Source organism: Nannobrachium achirus (assembly GCF_963921795.1).
Source record: "Nannobrachium achirus genome assembly, chromosome: 21".
In the NCBI taxonomy this organism is placed as follows: Eukaryota; Metazoa; Chordata; class Actinopteri; order Myctophiformes; family Myctophidae; genus Nannobrachium; species Nannobrachium achirus.
Window position 1 is genome coordinate 24,192,015 of NC_137828.1, and position 22,561 is coordinate 24,214,575.

General features: G+C 42.9%; 1 protein-coding gene across 1 annotated transcript in view; it reads right to left on the bottom strand.

The window, feature by feature from the left end:
* ralyl (RALY RNA binding protein like) overlaps positions 1-22,561 on the bottom strand; it is a gene marked incomplete at both ends in the record, with an annotated part of 148,555 nt that overhangs the window by 25,927 nt on the left and 100,067 nt on the right. The window contains 2 exons of the mRNA XM_080751994.1: positions 4,937-4,984; positions 12,109-12,184. Coding sequence (XP_080608120.1) covers positions 4,937-4,984; positions 12,109-12,184 — 124 coding nt within the window. The remainder of the gene's footprint in view (positions 1-4,936; positions 4,985-12,108; positions 12,185-22,561) is intronic.

The window sequence follows — 22,561 nt, forward strand, 5'->3', positions numbered from 1 at the left end:
TTTAACATAAATGTGTAAAAAGGCAAAAAATTTTTAGCAATAATTTCGCGGACCCCCTGCAGTACCTCTGCGGACCCCCTAGGGGTCGCGGACCCCCTGTTGAAGACCCCTGGGCTAAATTACCACTCCTGAATAGAGAGCCTCTCTCATTTTTGAATGGCTCTCAGAGCATTTCAGCTGCAGTACCACCTTTGGCCTGAACTGCGCCATCCCCCCCAAAATCTTTTTTTTTTATTTTTTTTATGATGACGTCACAATTGGCAGATGACGTCATAATCGGCAGCAAATCTGGACAGCCTGTTTTGAGAACCCGTGGGATACTTTTAACCTTCGCCTTCTCAAAACCAGAGAAAGACACAACGGTCAGAAATGGGACTTTGTGAGGATAGAAGGTGCTAGTGGGACCCCAAAAAAAGGTTTTAAAATAGGAAAAGTGAAATTTCATGGTGTATCACATTTAAAGCTAAGTAGCGATGTCATTTCCTTTTCTATCCTGGATTTGAGCCCGGTTTCCTGAGCAAGTGCTGACATTTTTACCATTGAGCTGCCTGCTTGCTCAGGGGATAAATGTAATCTCGACCATCAGGTCAGATCCTGTGTCTAGGTGAGACATGACCTTTGATACCATCTACTTCTCTCAATAGAAGAGCAGGGAGACAGCATACTGTACAACCAACCCAATGTATAAGTTATTGTATTAACATACTCCACCATGAAGACAAAATGACATTTTATTTATTAAAAAAGTGCTGCTTTGATTGCCAGACCCATGAAATGGGTAGGCCTACATAAGCAAATGTCGGTCTGTTCCTTTTCTATATAAAGGGTATATATGATGATGACATGATGATGACATGCCTACAAAAGGCATGATGTCATAAATGATGATGACAGACAGGGGGTCTGGCACAACCAGGTTGACCTGGTCTAGTTTTACTCTAAATGTTACTTTAAATTATCATTACTGTACCTCTTAATTTTACAATAAGTTCCATTTCCAGTTGATTCATCAACCTATGACAAGTACAGTAGTGCACATAACATCAATAGTGACGTTTGTGGAGAAATCCCTGACAAACAATGTGCTTCACCATGATCTAGCAATGTGCAAGGAACGGTATCGTAGCCTTCGTTGTAAGAGTTTATAACATGTCAATTGTGTTGGCTAATATGCACAATATTACTGGTAAATAAAGTGTTACCTATCAAATTACATTAAACTTCTTTTTGTCAATACACAACTTTCACACACCTGGATGAAAATTCTAAAAGAAAGGTGTGCGTAGGCGAAACGGTGAACAACATAAAAAATACAAGATTATTCTGCACGCACACTGACACTTGCGTGGTACACAGTGTCCATTTACTGTAGCACAGAATGGAATTGCCTCTATTATTATACTCACATACACCCAGGGTTCCATCTGTATTGTTTCCAAGAGTAAACATCCTATTCACTTTCTGTATGGAGAATTGTATTATCGACTCTAATGTCCTAACAATCTAATGACTCAACAATGCGTGTTGTGTGTTCCTGTAGTGTAGCGGCAACAATGTCTGTATCCAATCAATCTACTTTTATCCCATTAAAGCAGGACTATGTAACTATGTAGATTGTCTGTCTGTCAGTCCTTCCGTCAGTCAGTCTGTACACATTTCTACAGTCTATTGTTTCCCTTGTCACTGTGACATCACTCTGACATCATGCTCTGATGATGTCACTGTGACCTCACGCTCTGGCTTGATATCCCTTCTATGCCCATATACAGTAGGCCTATTTTATGCCCATATATAGTCGACAATGTAATGTCAGAACATGCCCATATATGGGAATTCCCAGATCACACTTGCAAATTAATTACATCCTCGTCCGTTTTATGCCCATAAATGGGGAACCCTGTCCCAGTGTCATCAATATTAAGGGCATATCTGGGAATGCCCATATTTGGGCATCTGACATGCCCATATATGGGCATTCCCAGATCACACTTGCAAATTAATTACGTCCTTGTCCGTTCTGCCCATATATGGAGATCCCTCTCCCGATGTCATCAATATTAAGGGCATATCTGGGAATGCCCATATATGGGCATGTTCTGCCAATCTCAACAGGCACTGTTGAGATTGGGTAACTGGTACGATATACATACTGGCCAGATAGCCAAGAATTGGCGCCCGTATGTCGCCCTGAGGCGACTTACTAGTTATTGCGACCGTTAGGGAGCAGTTTACTATGAAAACCTCCACCGGCCGTCCGTCCGTCACACGTCACACGTCACACCTTTGCCCTGCTCATATCTCCGCATCAGTATGACATCACACCACATGTGTACACAAACCTTTGTGTACGTTGCTGTGGCAACAGTCTGTTGTTGCTGGTTTGTTAGTGTACGTTAGCAACCACCTTAGCAACCATGGTTTTACCCTAGCAACCAACTGTTTACCTTAGCAACCAACTGTTTACCATAGCAACCATGTTTTTTTACCCTAGCAAACAACTGTTTCCCATAGCAAACAGATACGCAGAGCAGGGATCTCCATATATGGGCATAAACAGGTGACATCACACTGATGTCAGATACTCAGAGCAGGGATTTCTCCATAATATATGGGCATAAAAGGGATTCTGTTAGGGATCTCCATATATGGGCATAAAAGGGATTCTGTTAGGGATCTCCATATATGGGCATACAAGGGATTCTGTTAGGGATCTCCATATATGGGCATAAAAGGGATTCTCTGTTAGGGATCTCCATATATGGGCATAAAAGGGATTCTGTTAGGGATCTCCATATATGGGCATAAAAGGGATTCTGTTAGGGATCTCCATATATGGGCATAAAAGGGATTCTGTTAGGGATCTCCATATATGGGCATAAAAGGGATTCTGTTAGGGATCTCCATATATGGGTATAAAAGGGATTCTGTTAGCTGTTAGTGATCTCCATATATGGGCATAAAAGGGATTCTGTTAGCTGTTAGTGATCTCCATATATGGGCATAAAAGGGATGCTGTTAGGGATCTCCATATATGGGCATAAAAGGGATTCTGTTAGGGATCTCCATATATGGGCATGAAAGGGATTCTGTTAGGGATCTCCATATATGGGCATAAAAGGGATGGTATCCCAGATGATGCCCTGTTAGGAGATCCACACTAACAGAATCCATATATGGTCCTACCGACAGCTGCTATAAGCCAACCCTGGCGATAAGGTCTGAGTCGAAGAAATGCTTCTTTCCTGGCAAGAATTGCCCCTTTATACTGTAGGGCTCGTTTGTGTATTGTATGACATCACGCCACATCATCGGCTGAGGACTGTGTGATGTCATCATATCTCCATATATGGAGACATAAGTTGCTCATGCCCAAATATGGGCTGGTGAGGTCAGATTTAGTGTGATGCGTAGGTTATCTCCATATATGGAGATTCAACTTCAATGAGTAACCATGGCAAACTGTCAACTGCCCGTATGTCTTGATAATTGGTAAAACAAACTTTTGGCCTATTTGTGGAGATAAGCGACCAACGGTCGCTTATCTCCCGATTAGGGAGTCTTACTGGTATATACTAGTGTATCTTTATTTATTCATAATGTTTCAGTGTTCAACGACAGAAACACAATGGAATAATCAAGCAAGCTCTATTATTTGTATGACAATTAATCGCCATTTAAAATGTCATAATCGTGACGGCCCTAAGCAGGGATAATACACATCGAGAACGGCACACAACAATCATGAAGAAACCATCCCTACCAGCCATCCCTCGCAAAGAGAGGCGAGGACCGGCAACAGAAGAAAGTGTTAAATGTCAAACAGAGGTTTCAGCTCTGACCGTCTACTTCAATCCCGCTCTGAGAGAGAGTTTGACATTTAGAAAATGTCTCCTCTGATAAACGCTCTGATCACTGCCTAAATAAATGAGAGGGGAAAACAAGAGCGCCTTTCATGGCGGAGTCTGGGGGATAGCAGCGGCACGGCACGCTCCATCGGCTCTGCCTCTTCAGTCCATTTGCATTTATCTGAAGTCTGCTTTCAAGGTGACTGAGAAATCCATCTGGAGGACGTGAACGGCAGGCGACATTGTATCAAACCAGCTGTAAGAATGCATACACGGCACACTATGCACCGAATGCACCTTTAATTGTTTTGACAATCCATGACGTTTCAACCCTCACGTGCCCTCGTGGATTAGAGCAAAGTAAAATCTTGTGAATCTTTTTACTATTTTTACTATTTACTAATTTTTCTTCTCTTTCTTGTTGACAGGAAAGTGGTAGAATTATACTTTAGTCGTTATTTTTGTCTCGGATCTGTTGAAATAGATCCGAGAGCATTGTTGATACTTTTACTTAAGTAAAAACATTTTTCCACCACTGTACACACACTAGCACTGTTTCCTAAACAATGTACAATAATGATGTTTTAGTAATATCGTTCCCGCTGTTCTACATACTGCCAACCAGGTGACGACATCACAGACTGAGGCTTTAAACATTTGCTTTCATATAAAATATGCCTATTAAGATTTTAGGCTATAGAAGATGCTTCTGAACATATTGCTGGTTTGACCACTTCAGATGCTTGAATAATTTTAAACTAATAAGCAGAAATAGACAATCTACAGTATACTGTGGGGGGGGGGGGGGGGGGGGGGGGGGGGGTTACACACCTTTGGTGTCTGTCTGAGTGTCTGGCCCTGTTACAGCGCCACCAAAAATCATGCCGATCGGTACACAGTATCTCTATAGCCATTAAATGAAACGGGTATTTCTTACATTGATGCTCCAACATATTATCATGCAAGCACCAGTTAAAGTTACTTTCCATCCCTCATATACTGTGTGTGCACAGTGCACACCCCATAACCCACACACTGCACATCATTTCGGAGCTCATATCTTCGAACAGTAAAATATGAATTATACATACCGGCTGTAGAAGTCATCTCTGTAGTACTCATAATCAAATTCATAACCACTGTAAAAGAAGGACGAGAGAGAGAGAGAGAGAGAGAGAGAGAGAGAGAGGGAGGGAGAGAGAGAGAGAGAGAGAGAGAGAGAGAGAGAGAGAGAGAGAGAGAGAGAGAGAGACAGACAGACAGACAGACAGACAGACAGACAGACAGACAGACAGACAGACAGACAGAGGAGAGAGGAGAAAGACAAATCAAAACCGTAATATTTTGATTCAAATTCACAAACTGCAGGTTTATGCCTAAGGTGATCACAGGTTTGGGCAGCAATTGCCATGGCCACCCGTCATATTTCCACACACTGACTTGGTTATGTATTGTACATTAATAGCGTGGTAGTCTAATGTTGAAAATGAGTGGTACTCCCCTTAAACATTTATGGAGATTTCTGTAACTGTCTGTGTCCCTTTCATGCCCATATATGGATTTCCGTGTCAGGCAATCCCAAATATGGAGTCCATGCCAGTCTATGACAACAGCGAGCAGACATCTCTCTACAGACCGTTGTAGAGCTCAGCGGATCAGAAGCCCACAGATATCAAGACAAAAACAGCCATGGACCACAGCAAGCATGGAGGTCACGGATGTCACGGAGGAATGGCGATGTCCTTCTACTTTGGCTATGACAACGTGGAACTCCTGTTCTCGGGTTTGCGGATCAACTCGGCCGGGGGGATGGCAGGGGTATGCGTGGTGGTGTTAAACGGGCATACATCCTGTCCCATAAGCTTTGACACTAAGCTTAAGACACTTTGACCAGACTATAAGTGGGCCAATTTCCATGATTGGTCAGGTTTCACTTTCAATAAAACGGGCGAAGCGAGCGTAAACCTCTAGTATTAACTAATTTAGCTGGGGACCACATGGAACCTCCTCAAGGATCCCTGGAAGCCATTTAGACTTTAAGTCTCTGTCTAAGACTCTTATTAGTGGTCCTCTAAGTCTTAGAGGACCACTAATAAGGCTATAAAGATTAACACTGAAACAATTATAGTCAAGCAGATTAATGAGGAAATCGTTCACTTTGTGATGCAAGCATGAAAGTTGGTACATATACTCTTCAAATCCCACTCTTTTCAAAAATAGCGCTGGCCACGCACAATTTCAAGATGGCGGCCCCCGAAATCCAAGATGTACGTCCAAAGATGTTGTTTTTCCTTTATAACTCGAATTCCATTGATTTTAAGACCCATATATGTATTAACGTTGAATATAAATATGGGCATTGCGGATGTATCTATTACGGTTCTTGAGATACAGCATAGTCAGAGCAGATTAATGGCTAATTTCAAAAGAATCGTTCACTTCCTGATGCAAGCATGACATTTGGCACACAGTTTTTTTTTTCAAAATGGCAGCCACCTTAGCAGAGCAGTCAGTGATAGTAATAGTGTAGCGTATCTGTAGTTTATGTTATGTATACAGTGTTGTACCCGAACGCGTTCAAAGAACGATCGTTCATGAACACGTTCATATTTTGGGCGAACGTGAACTGAAGGTAATTGTTTTCGCTTGATGAACGATATTGTCGAACGCGGTCATTCTGACGCCCGTGAACGACGTTCGTCGGCGTTCGTCGGCCGTTCATGCGGCGGTCCGCGCCTCCGTGGTCGTCTGTCCTCTCCTCTCTCTTTTCATTCACATGCTCCAATAGCACGCACTGTGTGCCCATTCACTGAGCTGAAGTGTATTCTCTCGGTGGAACACTGTCTTACGGACTAGTATAGCGCTGCCCCTAAGCTCCCCATCCCCCCTCCCCTTTCTACACACAACACTTCAGTTCAGTCTGCACTCTGAGCAGTGAGGGAGAGAGGGAGAAAGTGATCTGCCGTCTCTAAGTGAAGCTGTTAAAACAGGATTTAGATCACTCACTGGAATAATAACTGATCATCATACAGTACATCTTATAATATAGTCTAGCCTACTTCTACCTCTGTTCCTGAAATCCGCGATGTTGTTAGGGTGCTGGGTGCTCCAACTTTCTTGGATCAGATGACAGACTGCACGCACGGTAACACTGCCAGGCATAACGATCGACTCGATCGCCTCATTGAAAATGCGCATTTGACACAGATTTGACCACAGGCAATTAACAGCTCAACATTAATAGCAGCTGTTACAAACGCTTGTTTACTCTGTCTTGTGCACGTGTGTCAACTGTTAAATCTGTAACCAAGATGTCAAATAATTCCGTGTTATAGTGCAGTGGTTCTCAACCTGTGGGTTGGGACCCCTAGGGGGATCCCCAATTGTATTTTTTGGGGGGTCCGTCCCTGACTCCCCAGTTGTTAAGCTTAATGTTAACATTGTTTTCTCACTCAACAATAAACAGATCAACATACAGTATAGGTGTGGCATCTGCACAGTTCTAAAGCACATGTTCACAAGCATGTAGATCGGCTATTTTCACAATCAAACAGTCAAACTAATGTAATGCCAACTCCTATAATTCCAAGTGCTTGTCAGGGTGGGGGGTCCCCAGTTCATATGATTATTTTGGGGGTTGCATCCTGAAAAGGTTGAGAACCACTGTAGTAGGCTAGTGCAGGTAGGGCCTACTCAGTAGATTCTCTCCACCTTATTTTAAATGACTTGTAAGTTCGACTTCTCAAAGGGGCAACTTTATTTGTCAACCTGAATGGCAAGCCTAATATTATTGTGTTCATGTCTTACTTTATTTAATTCATATTTCTTCAAGACGTCGCGTGTAGGCCAGTGTTTTAGACATAGCCTTGGGCCTATTGTATAGATTGCTACACAATAAATGGTAAGGTAAAAAAAAAAAAAAAAAAACATAAATATATATATATATATATATATATATATATATATATTTTTTTTTTTTTTTTTTTTTTTTTTGAAGAATTATGGTTAAAAAAAGAACGAAAAAGAACTAAGTTAGTTCATTTTGGGGAACCATGAACTTTAGTTCAAAATATAGAATCATGAACTAGAAATGAACTAGTTCCTTTTAGAAGTTCTGAACTTGAACTTGAACTAGTTCGTTTTTAAAGTGAACTTTCCAACACTGTATGTATAGTAATTGCTATATTCTGCCTATCATCTGTAATTCTATTTTTAGTCTTTTGATCTTGTAACTTTGTTCACTGGTTGCAATACTGTATCCGCATTTTCGCAATAATGGCAAATAGACTGCTTCTCCCATCTTCAGCAAACTCAGCCAATATCCTCCTGAACTTAATGAAGTTGACCTGAAGATGCTAGAGACGTTTGTGGTCCTGATATACGATCGATTGAGCACAGCTGTTAGTGTGGATGAAGCTAGACTGGACATGTTTACCCGAAAGCAGAGGCCATATGAAGCCATTCCTCCAACAAGAGCAGCTCTGCTTCAACACACTAAATCTGCCATGTCGCATATGTGCGACATGACAAAGATTGAGAGAAGACAGAGAGTTTGCCTTTTAGTAAGGCCGTGGAAGTATTCACACTACCTTTGGATTTATTGGTGAAAGGAGGAGATCAACGTCAATGCAAATTAGTCACGGTGAAGCCCAGCACAGCTCCACAATATAGACTGCACTCTGGATTTTATGTTTACCAATCTTCCTCGCAGGTGGGTTTTAATTGTCGGTAACGGAAAAACTAGATACTTACCTCAGATGGTAACGCTGTAACATAACAGATTCATTTTTAATGGCAATAACTTTGTAACGTAACGAGTTACGTTTAAAAATATCGATACCCCAACCTGACGAAGGCCGGAGTGGCTGAAATGTTTTTTTACCACTCTGTTATATTTTGGGAGCATTAAGACTGGTGTGCCAACCTGCTCTTCTTCTCCTCTGAGTAGTAACTAGGGATGCCCCGATCAGGGTTTTTTTGCTCCCGATCCGATACCGATCAAATATTATTGCTTCCGATTCGATCCCGATCTTTCCCGATCCGATCTTTTGGCAAGGCATTAAGAAGAAAAAAAAAATTCTATTCATTCTATCACTTGGTTCTCAACCTTTTCAGGCCGTGACCCCCAAAATAATCATATTTTAACTGGGGACCCCCGACCCTGAAGAGTTGAGGAAGTATATAATATTTTGTATAACACGGTTCTATTGTGAAAATAGCAGATCTACATGCTCACAACGCCTCGCAATGCGAGGAGTTGTGAGCATGTAGATCGGCTATTTTCACAATTTCTGGCTTTAATATTTGACAATTTGGCCAATGTTTAATTTGTCATTTTAGAGGTATTAAAAAGTCCTTAATTTTTCACTTTCGAAATGTGCAGATACCCTCTATACACTTAAACTTTATGTTGATTTGTTTACTGTTGAGAGAGAAAACAATGTTGCACATTAAGTTAATCATCTGGGGACCCCCCCAAAATAATTTGAGGACCCCCCTGGGGGTCCCGACCCACAGGTTGAGAACCACTGAGCTAGTTGACAGTGCAGAGAGACATAATTGCCTTCCTTTGATCCATTAGCAAGGGGCCAATTACTACTTATTGGCATCAGCTGCCAACTGTACACAGAGTCTGACACAATCACCTTCCCTCTGCAGTGCTCTGTCTGTCTCATTTCTCCAAAAGCCCTTGAATATGATTGAAAATGATTAAGGATTACTGTGATTATGGTAAGCTTACATTTCATATCGCATTCACCTTACCTGTAACTTTCAGTACTCCCAGAAAATATTTTTTTGAAAAAAAAAAAAAAAAAATTCCCGATTTTTTTTTCCCCGATCTCCGATCTTATAAAAACGGCCATATCGGCGGCCGATCCGATCACGTGATCGGGATCGGGCAACACTAGTAGTAACCCATTAAAACCAGGAAATCATCTCATGTGTCATTTTAGATTTGAGCTACTAGGTTTCTGTCAGGTGGAAATCTCATACTGTATGTCCAAAACTGTTACTTGGCAAGATTCAAATTCAAAAGCAGCAAAAGTAGCAGATCGCGAAACACGTAACTTGTGGACCTGATCCTTTGATGATTTTGTGTGGCGCTATGATCAAGTGGGGCGTTCATTTACGAATAAACACAAAAAAAAAAAAATATGGAGATAGGAGGTTTCTGCTATAGCGACATTTTCAGAAAACTGTTAGGATTTAGTTGACATTTTTAGAATCAGGTTATGCCTGATTTATAGTTGTATGATGCTGTTGCGCTCTGAAAAGAGGGGCTATTTTTGGCTGTGGAGGATAAACAAGTCAAGCCAGCAAAATCTCAAGAAGAAATCACATCTGCTGAACCCACTATATACAGGGGGTCCGGGGCCCCTAAGGGGTCCTCAGAGTTACTACAAGGGGGGCACCAAATCTTTGTGTGATAGGAACCTTTTTTTACATTAACCAGCAGAACCCCAGCATTCCTATTCTGAGGAGAACTTTAGCCCAAAATAGCAGATCTACGAGCTTGGCTATTTTCGGCAAAGAGGTTTGATGTCAAGGGAAAAAAAGTGAAAAGGTCGAGTTTACTACAGTAAGTATTGACGGTTTATGTGGTTAAATGTCTGAAAATACACATAAAGATGAATCCAACATACACTGATGACAGTGCTGTCAAAGCCGTCTATGAAGCGGTCTATGAAATTTACCAGTAAGACTCCCTAATCGGGAGATAAGCGACCGTAGGTCGCTTATCTCCACAAATAGGGCAAAAATTTGTTGTTCCAAAATCTTCCTGATCCATGTTGATGACATGAGTGTAGACATGCTGTGTAGTGATTTTCGTGATTTTAGGGCGAAATCTGTAGGAGCAGTGTCCAAAAATGTGTTTTTAAAAATCGGCCTGAAGGTGGCGCTATATGGGACAGATTCATGTTGATGGGATGAGTGTAGACATACTGTGTAGCGATTTGCGTGATTTTAGGGCAAAAACTGTAGGAGCAGTGTCCAAAAATGTGTTTTAAAAATCGGCCTGAAGGTGGCGCTAGAAGAGGGCCATGTGAGAAATGAGGGGTGGGTTCTCCGCGTTACCTTGGCGGACGAATAGGTACCGGCCCCGGCTCTCCCGGACGCTCCTAGCCCGAGTGACCACTTTTGCATCCGTTCTGGAGCACCAGGAGTGGGTGGTCCCCAGGAATTCCCCGTGAGCAGCCCCGTTGGGGTGGTCATTTGGTCATTTTTGCACATTTGGTCATTTTTTACACCTGGGGGTCCCCCAGGGACCTGGGGGTCCCTGGATCTCCGGGGGTCCTTGGAGGTTGTAGTTTGGCAGGTAAGGAGTGTGTGTGCAAAATGTGGCATGGATGGGGGCAACGGTTGTGGAGATATGAGCAGGGCAAAAGTGTGACGTGTGACGTGTGACAGACAGACGGACAGACAGACAGACGGACGGACAGCCCGTGGAGGTTTTGATAGTAAATGCTCCCTACGGTCGCAATGAAAACGTTTAATCTGTAACACAATTTCTTACAATATGTAATATCTGCTTCATATCTCTCTGTCAGCTGCAGTAAAAATGTTGAAGACCCCTGATACCGTGTACAGCATTGGTTCTCAAAGTGGGGTCTGGGGACCCCCAGGGGTCCTCGAGGGAGTTCCAGGGGGTCCCCAGCTAAATGGGACAAAATGGAACCTTAGGGGTATGTAACTCATACCCATACGGGTCAAATTGTTAAATTGACATTGATTTTATATAAAAAATCAAACCTTGGTGTGTTCTAGAACTATACTTTCTATGTGCTTTAGTTCTATATTTTATATGAATTCTGAATGAATGAATGATTTTGTCTGGAGGGCCAAATTGTCATGTGAAGCTTGACCAATCCTCAATTCTGCATGCACGGGACATGCACGGGACATGTACGGGACAGACATATTCACTCCTTGAGAATCTATGGGAATTCTCAAAAAAAAACATGTACGGGACATGTACGGAACAGACAAAGCCACTCCTTGGAAGCGGCTTTCACCGCTTCAAAAAGGGGTCTCAGAGATAGAAATGCCATTAAATGGGGATCCATAGCCTAATGCATGTCAAACTGGGGGTCCTTGAAATTGGTTTAGAATGGTTTAGAATCACTGCTAGAGCTGTAAACACTTCTCTTTGTTTGAGAAAGTTTGAGAACCACTAGTGTACAGTACAAGTGTTTATGACATTCAAACACGTGCGTGCGTGTGTCTGAGTGCTTTTGGTAAGCCGGAGGAGCTCTTACTCTACCTGTACACCGCTGAGAGGGGTCGCTTGTTCCCCTGCTTGGGTCTGTACGGCTTGGGTTCGCCGGCCATGTTTATGTCTGGAAAACACACGCACACGCGCACGCGCGCACGCACGCACACACACACACACACACACACACACACACACACACACACACACACACACACACACACACACACACACACACACACACACACACACACACACACACACACACACACACACACACACACACACACACACACACACACTTTGTCAATCATTTTCCCTCCTTCAGCATTGTAAAATCACCCAGAATCATCCTCCAGGGGTTGATGAACCATGACCAATGCAAAGTTTGATTTGTGCAGGGCTGAGATTTATTTTCACTGCAGAGAGTCTACATTTCAAAATTATCCATAACCCTTAAATTCAATTAATTAACAACAAAGGCCAATTGCCCTTAAAACGACGGAATTCGAGGGCAAAGAGTAGATCTGCAAGCGACACATTGCAAACATCTGATTTCTCTTTTTGATCTTGAGCTAAAAGGTTTGGGAACCACTGGAGTACATGCTACCCACTTATGCTCTGGAAAGCTGCATCGTGGCCCAACGTCGCCATGCATGCAAATGTGTGCGTGCATGCACGCGTCTCCACTAGTTGTTTGAGCTGCACGCATGTGCATGGACAGGCACGTGCACACATAGACATCAAAGGGGGCTTGAGCCCCTGGCCTTTTATCCATCTGTAAAAAGTGCCCTCTCCAAACCATGAATGCAGTTTTTACTGTGATGAAAGAAATGCAAATGCCCTCTTTCCATGCCATACCCAAAGGCAACGCTCAAGAGAATTGTCTTGTCCAAACTCTCCTGAACTTGAATGCAGCATCTTATGTTGAAAGAATTGCCCTCTTTGTGTAGAAATCCATGCCGTTGTTCCACATCTCCAGTATTCACTTGATTATGCTTAGTTCAGTGTGGCATCAAGCACCGAACGTTCGACGTTTCCAGCAAAAGGCCCTTTTAGAAATTTCAGCCCCTGCGTCTCTAACATTCTCTGCACGTCCCTGTGCATGGACATGCACGTACACGCGTAACTGCAAGAGTGCCTCTATCTCGCATATCGATCAAAAGCAGCCATTCACACCTCTTTTGCCAACGCTTACAAAAGCTGCCGAGTGTCGGCAGCGTGAACATACAGTAGGAGTGACCCTGGCTGGATGCATGTCAATGGTCCATTGTGTGACCTGCTAGGTACTGGTGTAATAAGCATACTGTCAGGTGTTGGAGTGTTGGAGTCTGGATAACAGTGGCTGATGTATCCATTAACTAAATTACAGAGAATAATGATATTTCATAAACCTTATTATAAGTTGTTAGGCCTAATTATAAACATTTATAGAAAGCGTAATAATGCCTTATGAGTTCATTATAACTGCATTATAAATGTGGATAAAAGGCATTATAGACCAGATTTAGGCCCCTAAATCAGAAATTAGCCCACATAAAACAAATATATTGCTACATACTGTACATGTACTGTAAGCCCCTCCCATACACTACAATGTGTTCCCGGCCTAAATGGGTTATAAAGTCTTTCGATCTGTCTTTCTGGACTGTTGTACAAGTATAAATGAGCTTTGACTGAGAATGTTCAGCATAATAGCGTCTCAAAGGCATCAGAAGGAGCAGATTGACAAGCTCTTTCGAGCTTGCCGATCTGTTTCTTTTGATGCTTTTGTGTGACGATGTAGTATGATCAAGTAGGGCATTCATTTACGAAAGAAAAAACACAAAAGGTTTAAATATGGAGATAGGCTGTTTCTGCCCGACAGCAACGATATAATGAAAAGCAGACGGTGCAAGATTGGATTTTATTCACAGGCAATTTCAAATAATCAAAAGTGTCGTCTGAATACAACCTGAATACCTGAATAAGAGTCTTTGTGACAGACAGGCACGCTTGGTGGAGTAGACTCGTGTGATTTAAGGAATAAAAGACACCTGCACTTGCTCAACTAGAAAGGTGCGTTTGGTTGAGCAAAAACCTCTGCCAGGAGGCATGTACGTCCCAAAAATAATTGGCAGACACAGTAACGGCAAATTCTCTCTCTCTCTCTCCCTCTCTCTCTCTCTCTCTCTCTCTTTCTCTGTCTCTCCCAGACTCCACTCTCACTGTCTCTCCAAGTTACAGGACTTTTTAATGAGTGGTCACAGGGGCGTCACAAGGGGGGGAAAGTGGGACTAAGTTACTAGGGTCTAGGGACCAAGGTGATCTACAAGCTCACAGTGCGTGCTGCGCTGTGAGCTTGTAGATCTGCTATTTTTCAATAGTTAAAGCACAAAATAATGCGTAATGATGCGTTCCCAGTCTAAATGGGTTCAACGTTTTAAGGCCAAGGACTACTTAGCTGAGAGAGAGAGAAGAAGCAGGGACCCCCACTACATATTGTATAAATGTGTGATGGAGATTTTCATTGATTTCATAGATTCATATACTTGTTTGACAGCACTGTCCTCAGTCTATGTAGGATTCATGTTCCTTCTTTGGCCGACAGACGAAACAAACATTGGGTACCTGTTTATTTTTAAGGCAACTGATGGGACTTTACCATTGTATCTTAAAACTCTGCTGGATTGGAATCCTGTGACATATCGGACACGCTCTAGTAGTGACTGGCTCACACTAAAGGTCACCAAACTAGGGAAGACAGCCTTTTGCTTTAATGCTCCAACCACTTGGAATGAGTTACAACTTAATATCAAGATATGTTCTCCAATAACATTATGGTCATTTTAAGTGTCTGAAACCGTTTCTAAACTTGTTTTGTGAATATTGATTGTACATACTGTATTTTGCGAATATTGATGTATTTATTAATGTATATCGACACTGCAAATGAGGGCAACCTCAATGTTTTTTGAGAATAAATACAGGTTTGAATGAATGAATGAAGGTTAATGTGTATTTTCAGACATTTAACCACTTAAATCGTTGATATTTTGTAAACTTGACCTCTCACTATATACATGGTCTGATCTTTTTTACCTCTACACCTGTTTGCCGAAAATAGACAATCTACGGCGCGATGCGAGGCGTTGAGAGCTTGTAGATCTGCTATTTTTGTCTAAAGTTCTCCTCGGAATAGGGATGCGACAGTTCAATTTGTTAATTTAACAGAATTATCTTATCAGACAAGGAGTTGGCAGCCCCCCTATACTAACTCTAAGGACCCCCTATAGGGGCCCCAGACCCCCTGTTGAAGACCCCTGCGTTAAGACATTGCTGTCTTAACGTAATGATTTAAACTAGTGAAAACAGCCGATCTACGAGCACACACCGCCTCACACCGCGAGGCGTTGTGTGCTTGTAGATTGGCTGTTTTCACTACTTTTGTGCGATGGCCATATGATGAAGCAATGCTTTAATTTGCGAAATAATTGACAAATTTGAAACTTGGAGATACAAGGTATCACTCAAGTATGGATCCTCAGGAATAAATAAATACAACATTTTTACACCTCAGGAGATAAAGTACCTTGAGCACATCAGGAAGTTCACAAGCTGTGACGGCTCTGGGATTTTCATTTCAAAACCATGTCTTTGCAGAATACCAGATCAAACGGAAGGAGATGGAAACTTCTTTGATATGATGGACAACTCCAAACACATCAAAGCACATCTTCTAGCACGTTGATGTGTCATTGAAATTTACAGTGTTGCGGCTTTGCTTGACTGGAGCTTGACAACAGCTACAGTGTATGGTGAAAAATAAATACCTAAAATGAAAGTTATTGGGAAATCTCTTTAGGGATTTGTTTAAAGTCTCAAAAATACAATAATAAGTTAATAAAGCAATAACATTCGCTTTTATTTCTTTGTTCAAAACAGCCAGAACCTGTACCAAAAACATGTACCTTTTATACTTAACACCACAATTTTGATACTTAAAGGAGTAGTTCACCCCCAAAATGACGATATTGATTAGTCACGCCATGGAGAGTAGAGTTCAATAATATTTTTTGTTTTTTGCATTTTTCGCATTCCTAAGACAAAAATTTTATTCGAGTACATTTACCCCCATTGATTCCAGATGGGGACCCGTTTCGAAACAGGTCCCCATCCGGAACGAATGGGGGTAAATTTATTGTTATCACATTTTTGTCTTAGGAATGCGACAAAAAACTAAAAATATTATTGAACTCTAGTCTCCATGGCGTGACTAATCAATAGAAAAAAAGTCATTTTGGGGGTGAACTACTCCTTTAAGTACATCAAATATGAGATACTTTGACTTTCTTATGGGTGACTTACAATAAATCTTTACCAGAGTAATTTTCAAGTAAGATATCTTTATACGTTTACTCAAGTATGGCTTTCGAGTACTTCATACACCAGTAGTGCGAAGTGCACATGCATAAAATCACACGGAAAATCTGAAACAAGATAGTTTGAAGAATGTTATGAGAAGAGAATGAGTGTGTGTACCCTGCTGCCGACCCTCCCTGCTGTAAGTGTGGGCTTTTTTGATTACTTATTCTTGGTAGAGAATGAGTTAACACTGCCAACAAGTGCGCTACTCTAACCTTTAGGGCCACCGCTGCCCCAACGTACTATGAAACATTAGAGAAGGATTACTATGAATGATAAGATGCAGTGTGGGTCACAGATCGTGTGTGTGTGTGTGTGTGTGTGTATGTGTGTGTGTGTGTGTGTGTGTGTGTGTGTGTGTGTGTGTGTGTGTGTGTGTGTGTGTGTGTGTGTGTGTGTGTGGTTAAATGATTCACTATTTGTCATTTTCTCATCTGTTTGTCATTCATGTCTGACTGTGCTGTGTGATGTGCCATGATGAGTACAGAGTGGAGTGGAGCTCTCCATGGTGCTTAAACCACTGCTACAGGCTTCTCTGGTGCTGCTGGTGCGGGCAATGATAAGAAGAGACTGAAAAGGAAAAACAGAGACTATACTGATAGCACAAAAGAAGATAGTAGATGGATGGTGCAACATGAATCCTTGTACCCAGGGCCCAGAATTTGGTGCGACACCCCTGCATATGTAGACTACATCTCGAAGTGTTCATGCAGAATACAAAGTCGGTGAAATAACCAAAACAAAACAAAACATAATAATAGATGACGAAAGACGGCTGAATAAATAAATAACGGTGGCAGGGGCACCTGTCAGAGGGCATGAAACAGAGAGAGACAGGGAGCATAAGTAACAATTTGCGGCCAGAACAGACCTGTGTGTCCCCAACGCCCTAATAGCTCTCGCAGTCTCACGTCAAGCAAGCCGGCGAAGTAATGAAAAACAAAAGATAATGAAACCGACGGCATTCTCGACAGAAGAAGGCTGAATGGATAAATAGAGGCAGCGGGGCAGGGGGAGGAGGAACACGGCGGCGGCGGTAATGAAACGCAGAGAGAGAGACAGGGAGCATGACGTCGTTGTTGGGTGAAAACCTTGTATGTCCAAAACCCTTTGTTTTGTATTTATCATTTTTAAAATGATGTAAACTAGTGAAAACAGCCGATCTACAAGCACACAGTGCTTGTAGATCTGCTGTTTTCACTACTTTTGTGCGACGGCCTTGTCTGATGAAGCAGGGCTTCACTTCGCGGAAAAACGTACACATTTGAAACTTGGAGATACGAGGTTTCGGCCCGACAGTGACGATCATTTGCAGGCCCAGACAGCCGTGTTCTTCTGCCGACAATTGGAGAAAACAGCCGGAACCGTGACGTCCCTGGAGGGAGCCTGCAATGACCCTGCGTTTTGTTATTGGGCTCATTTGTTCCCATAGAATCCGCTGTCTGGCGCAGGTGGAGTTCGCTCGCTTTAACCCTGCTCTGTGTGGCTCCCGCTCCCTTGCTTGCATTCACTCTGTCATTTACTCTTTCTCACACATACGCGCACGCACACACGCACACGCACACACACACACACACACACACACACACACACACACACACACACACACACACACACACACACACCGTCACACCGTCACACCGTCTGTCCGTGTGTGTCTGTGTGGGAGTGGGACTGAGTTACTAGGGTCCAAGATGGAGGGGCCTTAATTATTTTATACTTAACTATTGAAAGATAGCAGATATACAAGCTCACTGCGAGCTTGTAGATCTGCTACTTTTTTAAAGTTGTGTAAAAATGTGTGCAAATCTTTGAATATATGTATTTTTTAAGCGAACATTTGTAACTAAAATGTTGCTTCTGGGGGGTCCCTGGAACTAAATATTTTGAGATGGGGGTCCGTGGCCAAATGCATATCATTTTGGGGCTCCTTCACATGAAAAGGTTTGAGCCCCACTGACATAGAAACATCGGTTTTTCAAAAAACCTGAAATATTCAAAGACTTGCACACATTTTCAAGATTTGTCAAAAATAGCAGATCTACAAGCTCGCAGCGCGGCACTCTGTGCCGCACTGTGAACTTGTATATATGCTATTTTTCAATAGTTAAAGCACACAATAATGCGTTCCCAGTCTAAATGGGTAAAACCCCCTCCCCCTGTGAAGAACATTCATGGGGGGCCCGCAGTGAATCCTTGTACCCAGAGCCCAGAATTTGGTGTGACACCCCTGCTTGCGAGGACCAGGAAAGTGTCCCCACAATGTCTATTTCTCTACTATACTTGTAGGGACATGTATGGGCACGACAAGTATGGTAATACAAGTCCACAGCGCGCGCGCGCACACACACACACACACACACACACACACACACACACACACACACACACACACACACACACACACACACACACACACACACACACACACACACACACACACATACACACACACACACACACACACACACACACATAATTTACATACAGTGCATTCTCTCTCATTACATCCGCCTCTTATATTCTTCCCCTCTCTCTCTCTCCCTCTCGGCTCTCGTATACGCTATATCTGACCTCTATCCATATCCAATCTCTCTCTAACGTCTCTCTCTCTTCCCACGGAGAGGAAGCTCATTCAGGGGCGTCAATTGGGTATGGCAGGGGTATGCAGCTGCCATACCCTGGGTCCAGGGGGGAAAATAAAGGTTACTTTTAAATAAAAAATCCATGAATGTCTCTTTGTCTATCTGCGCTGGTTATTATGTTGTTAAATTACAGTAAAATAACTACAAATGCAAAATGTAACATAATAGTCACTTTAACAAGGTATTATAATTATATTCTCCACACCTGTATTCTCCCCAGCTTGACACAATGGTATATTCCCATGGGTTCCGCAGGTCAGGCGGGTCAATGCATTATTGTTAATTGTGGCACGTTTACTAACATGCTAAGTTTAGCTGCACTTGAAAAACCATTCCAGGCTGCCATATCCAGCCCAAGAAACCGTAGAAACCTGTGTAAAAAACTAGATCTTCTATTTTCACAATAGAACCGTGTTATCCAAAATGTAATGCCTATTTTCCATGAGGACTCCCATCTTTGCCATACCCTAGCTTTTGCTGAACTGACGCCACTGAGCTCATTACGAGACATTTCGCTGTTGCGCGTCACCTGTAAGGTCCTTGTACTGTACTTGACACGCAGCGCTGGCGGAAAAGATGTACATCCTTTCATTAGAGGCTGATACCACCATGGGAACTGAATTCTTGAAAGTCTTATCATTTATATTATATATTGTGATGCAGGGACGTGCAGAGAAAGGCAGGGGCTGACATTTCTAAATGGGGCTTTTTGGTGGAAATTATCAAAAATAGCGGACCTCCAAGCTCACAACGTGTAGGGAATGGGACTAGGGCCCAAGGAGGGGCCTTAATTATTTAGCTATTGAAAAAAAGCAGATATACTATTATATTATAGATCTGCTATTTTTGAAAAGTTGTGAAAATGTGTGCAAATCTTTGAATATATGTATTTTTTAAGCATATATTTGTAACTCAAATTTTGTTTCTGGGGGGTCCCTGGAACCCCTGGAAAATATTTTGAGATGGGAAACATAGGTTTTTCAAAAAACAAAAACAAAAACAATAATGCGTAATGCGTAATAATGCCAGTCTAAATGGGTCAAACCCCCTCCCCCTGTGAAGAACATTCATGGGGGGCCCGCAGTGAATCCTTAATTGTACCCAGGGCCCAGAATTTGGTGCGACACCCCTGGGGACGGCACCTGTCGGCAGGGAGATTTGGGCGGGAGGAGCAGGACGAAGGCTCTACGTCCTCCCGGTGGGGGCTCCTCACTGGCAGGTGACTCAGCAGGACGCAGCAGCAGTGACAACACAGAAATGTGTGTGGGGAGGAATGAATCCACATAACGATTGGGGATAAAAAAAAATGGAGAACCACTGGCGCACAGGAGACTCTTGTATTGCTGCCAAAGCTTCTACCTGAAACTACTGAAGCAAAACATACAAGCCAGAGGCACTCCCTGCACTGCTGTAGGAGCCACAAGTAATCAGACTGTAATATTTCTCTCTCTCCCTCTCCCTCTCTCTCTCTCTCTCTCTCTCTCTCTCTCTCTCTCTCTCTCTCTGGGAAAAGGGCAGTTTTCTCACCCTCACAGCCCCTCTGCTCTCTATACGTAACAGCAGGAGGGGAGCAGCTTATAGCCTGAGGCTCCAGGCTGACAAACTTGAGTAGCAGGGACAATCACTAGGTCAGCCACCTGCGTGTGTGTGTGTGTGTGTGTGTGTGTGTGTGTGTGTGTGTGTGTGTGTGCGTGCGTGCGTGCGTGCGTGCGTGCGTGTGCCTCGTCTACTCAGGCTTTTGTGAGCCCCCAGTTTTTAAGTTGCTCGATTCAGTATTTACTATTTAGATATTTGATACCAGTAAGACTCCCTAATCGGGAGATAAGCGACCGTAGGTCGCTTATCTCCACAATTACACCAAAAATGTGTTTTTCCAAAATAGTCCTGATGGTGGCGCTAGATGGGACAGATGCGTTTTGATTACATGACTGTAGAGATACTGTGCGATTTGCGTGATTTTAGGGCAAAATCTGTAGGTGTCCAAAAATGTGTTTTAAAAAATCGGCCTGAAGGTGGCGCTAAATGGGACAGGTCCATGTTAATGAGATGAGTGTAGACATACTGTGTACCGATTTGTGTGATTTTAGGGCAAAATCTGTAGGAGCAGTGTCGAAAAATGTGTTTTAAAAAATCGGCCTGAAGGTGGCGCTAAATGGGACAGATCCATGTTGATGAGATGAGTGTAGACATACTGTGTAGTGATTTGCGTGATTTTAGGGCAAAGATTGTAGGAGCAGTGTCCAAAAATGTGTTTTAAAAAATCGGCCTGAAGGTGGCGCTATATGGGACAGATCCAAGTTGATGACATGAGTGTAGACATACTGTGTACCGATTTGCGTGATTTTAGGGCAAAAATTGTAGGAGCAGTGTCCAAAAATGTGTTTTGCAAGAATCGGCCTCATGGTGGCGCTAGAAGAGGGCCATGTGAGAAATGAGGGGTGGGGTCTCCGCGCCGGCGAGGCGGCCGAATAGGTACCGGCCCCGGCTCTCCCGGTCGCTCCTAGCCCGAGTTAAGGCATTTTATGTGAGCTGCAGTGGAGGGGGTCCTCCACTGGGGGCGCCACCACTTTTGCATCCGTTCTGGAGCACCAGGAGCCGGTGGTCCCCGGGAATTCCCCGTGAGCAGCCCCGTTGGGGTGGTCATTTTTGCACATTTGGTCATTTTTTACACCTTGGGGTCCCCCAGGGACTTGGGGGTCCCTGGAGCTCCGGGGGTCCTTGGAGGTTGTAGTTTGGCAGGCAAGGAGTGTGTGTGCAAAATCTGGCATGGATCGGGGCAACGGTTGCGGAGATATGAGCAGAGCAAAAGTGTGACGTGTGACGAGTGACGTGACGGACAGACGGAGGGACAGACGGACGGCCGGTGGAGGTTTGGATAGTATAGGAGTGCAAGTAACTGCGACCTACGGTCGCAATTATCAGACTTTCTATCCAAACTATTGTAACTTCAAATGTGATTTTAACCGTGTTAGATTCATGGAAAACACCGGTCCTTGGTTCTGGTGACTGATATTGTCACACTTGAGAGAGCCGTGTTTTTTTCAAGTAGCTTACTTTTTTAATTTATTTTTGATTATTATTATTTTTTGCAAAATGAAAATACAAAAATACAATACTCTTTTTTTTATAAATAAAATCATTTATTGAAAAAAACATGGCCCCCTCATGCATTAGAAGGACAATATCAATCAAACCAAGGACGGGTGTTTTCGATGATTCTAACATGGTTAAAATGGAGTTTGGAGTTACAATGGGTTTGTATAGGAAGGGGTCTGATAAAATGAATATCAAATATCTAAATACTGAATCAAACAACTTAAAAACTGTGTGGGGGGCTCACAAAAGCCGTAGCCTTATCCCTTTAAAGTACCAAAAGTAGAAAGTACACATTATGCAGAATGTCCGGCAGCAGAACTGTTAACAGCTGATATCCCCAACACTGACTCTCCGTCAAA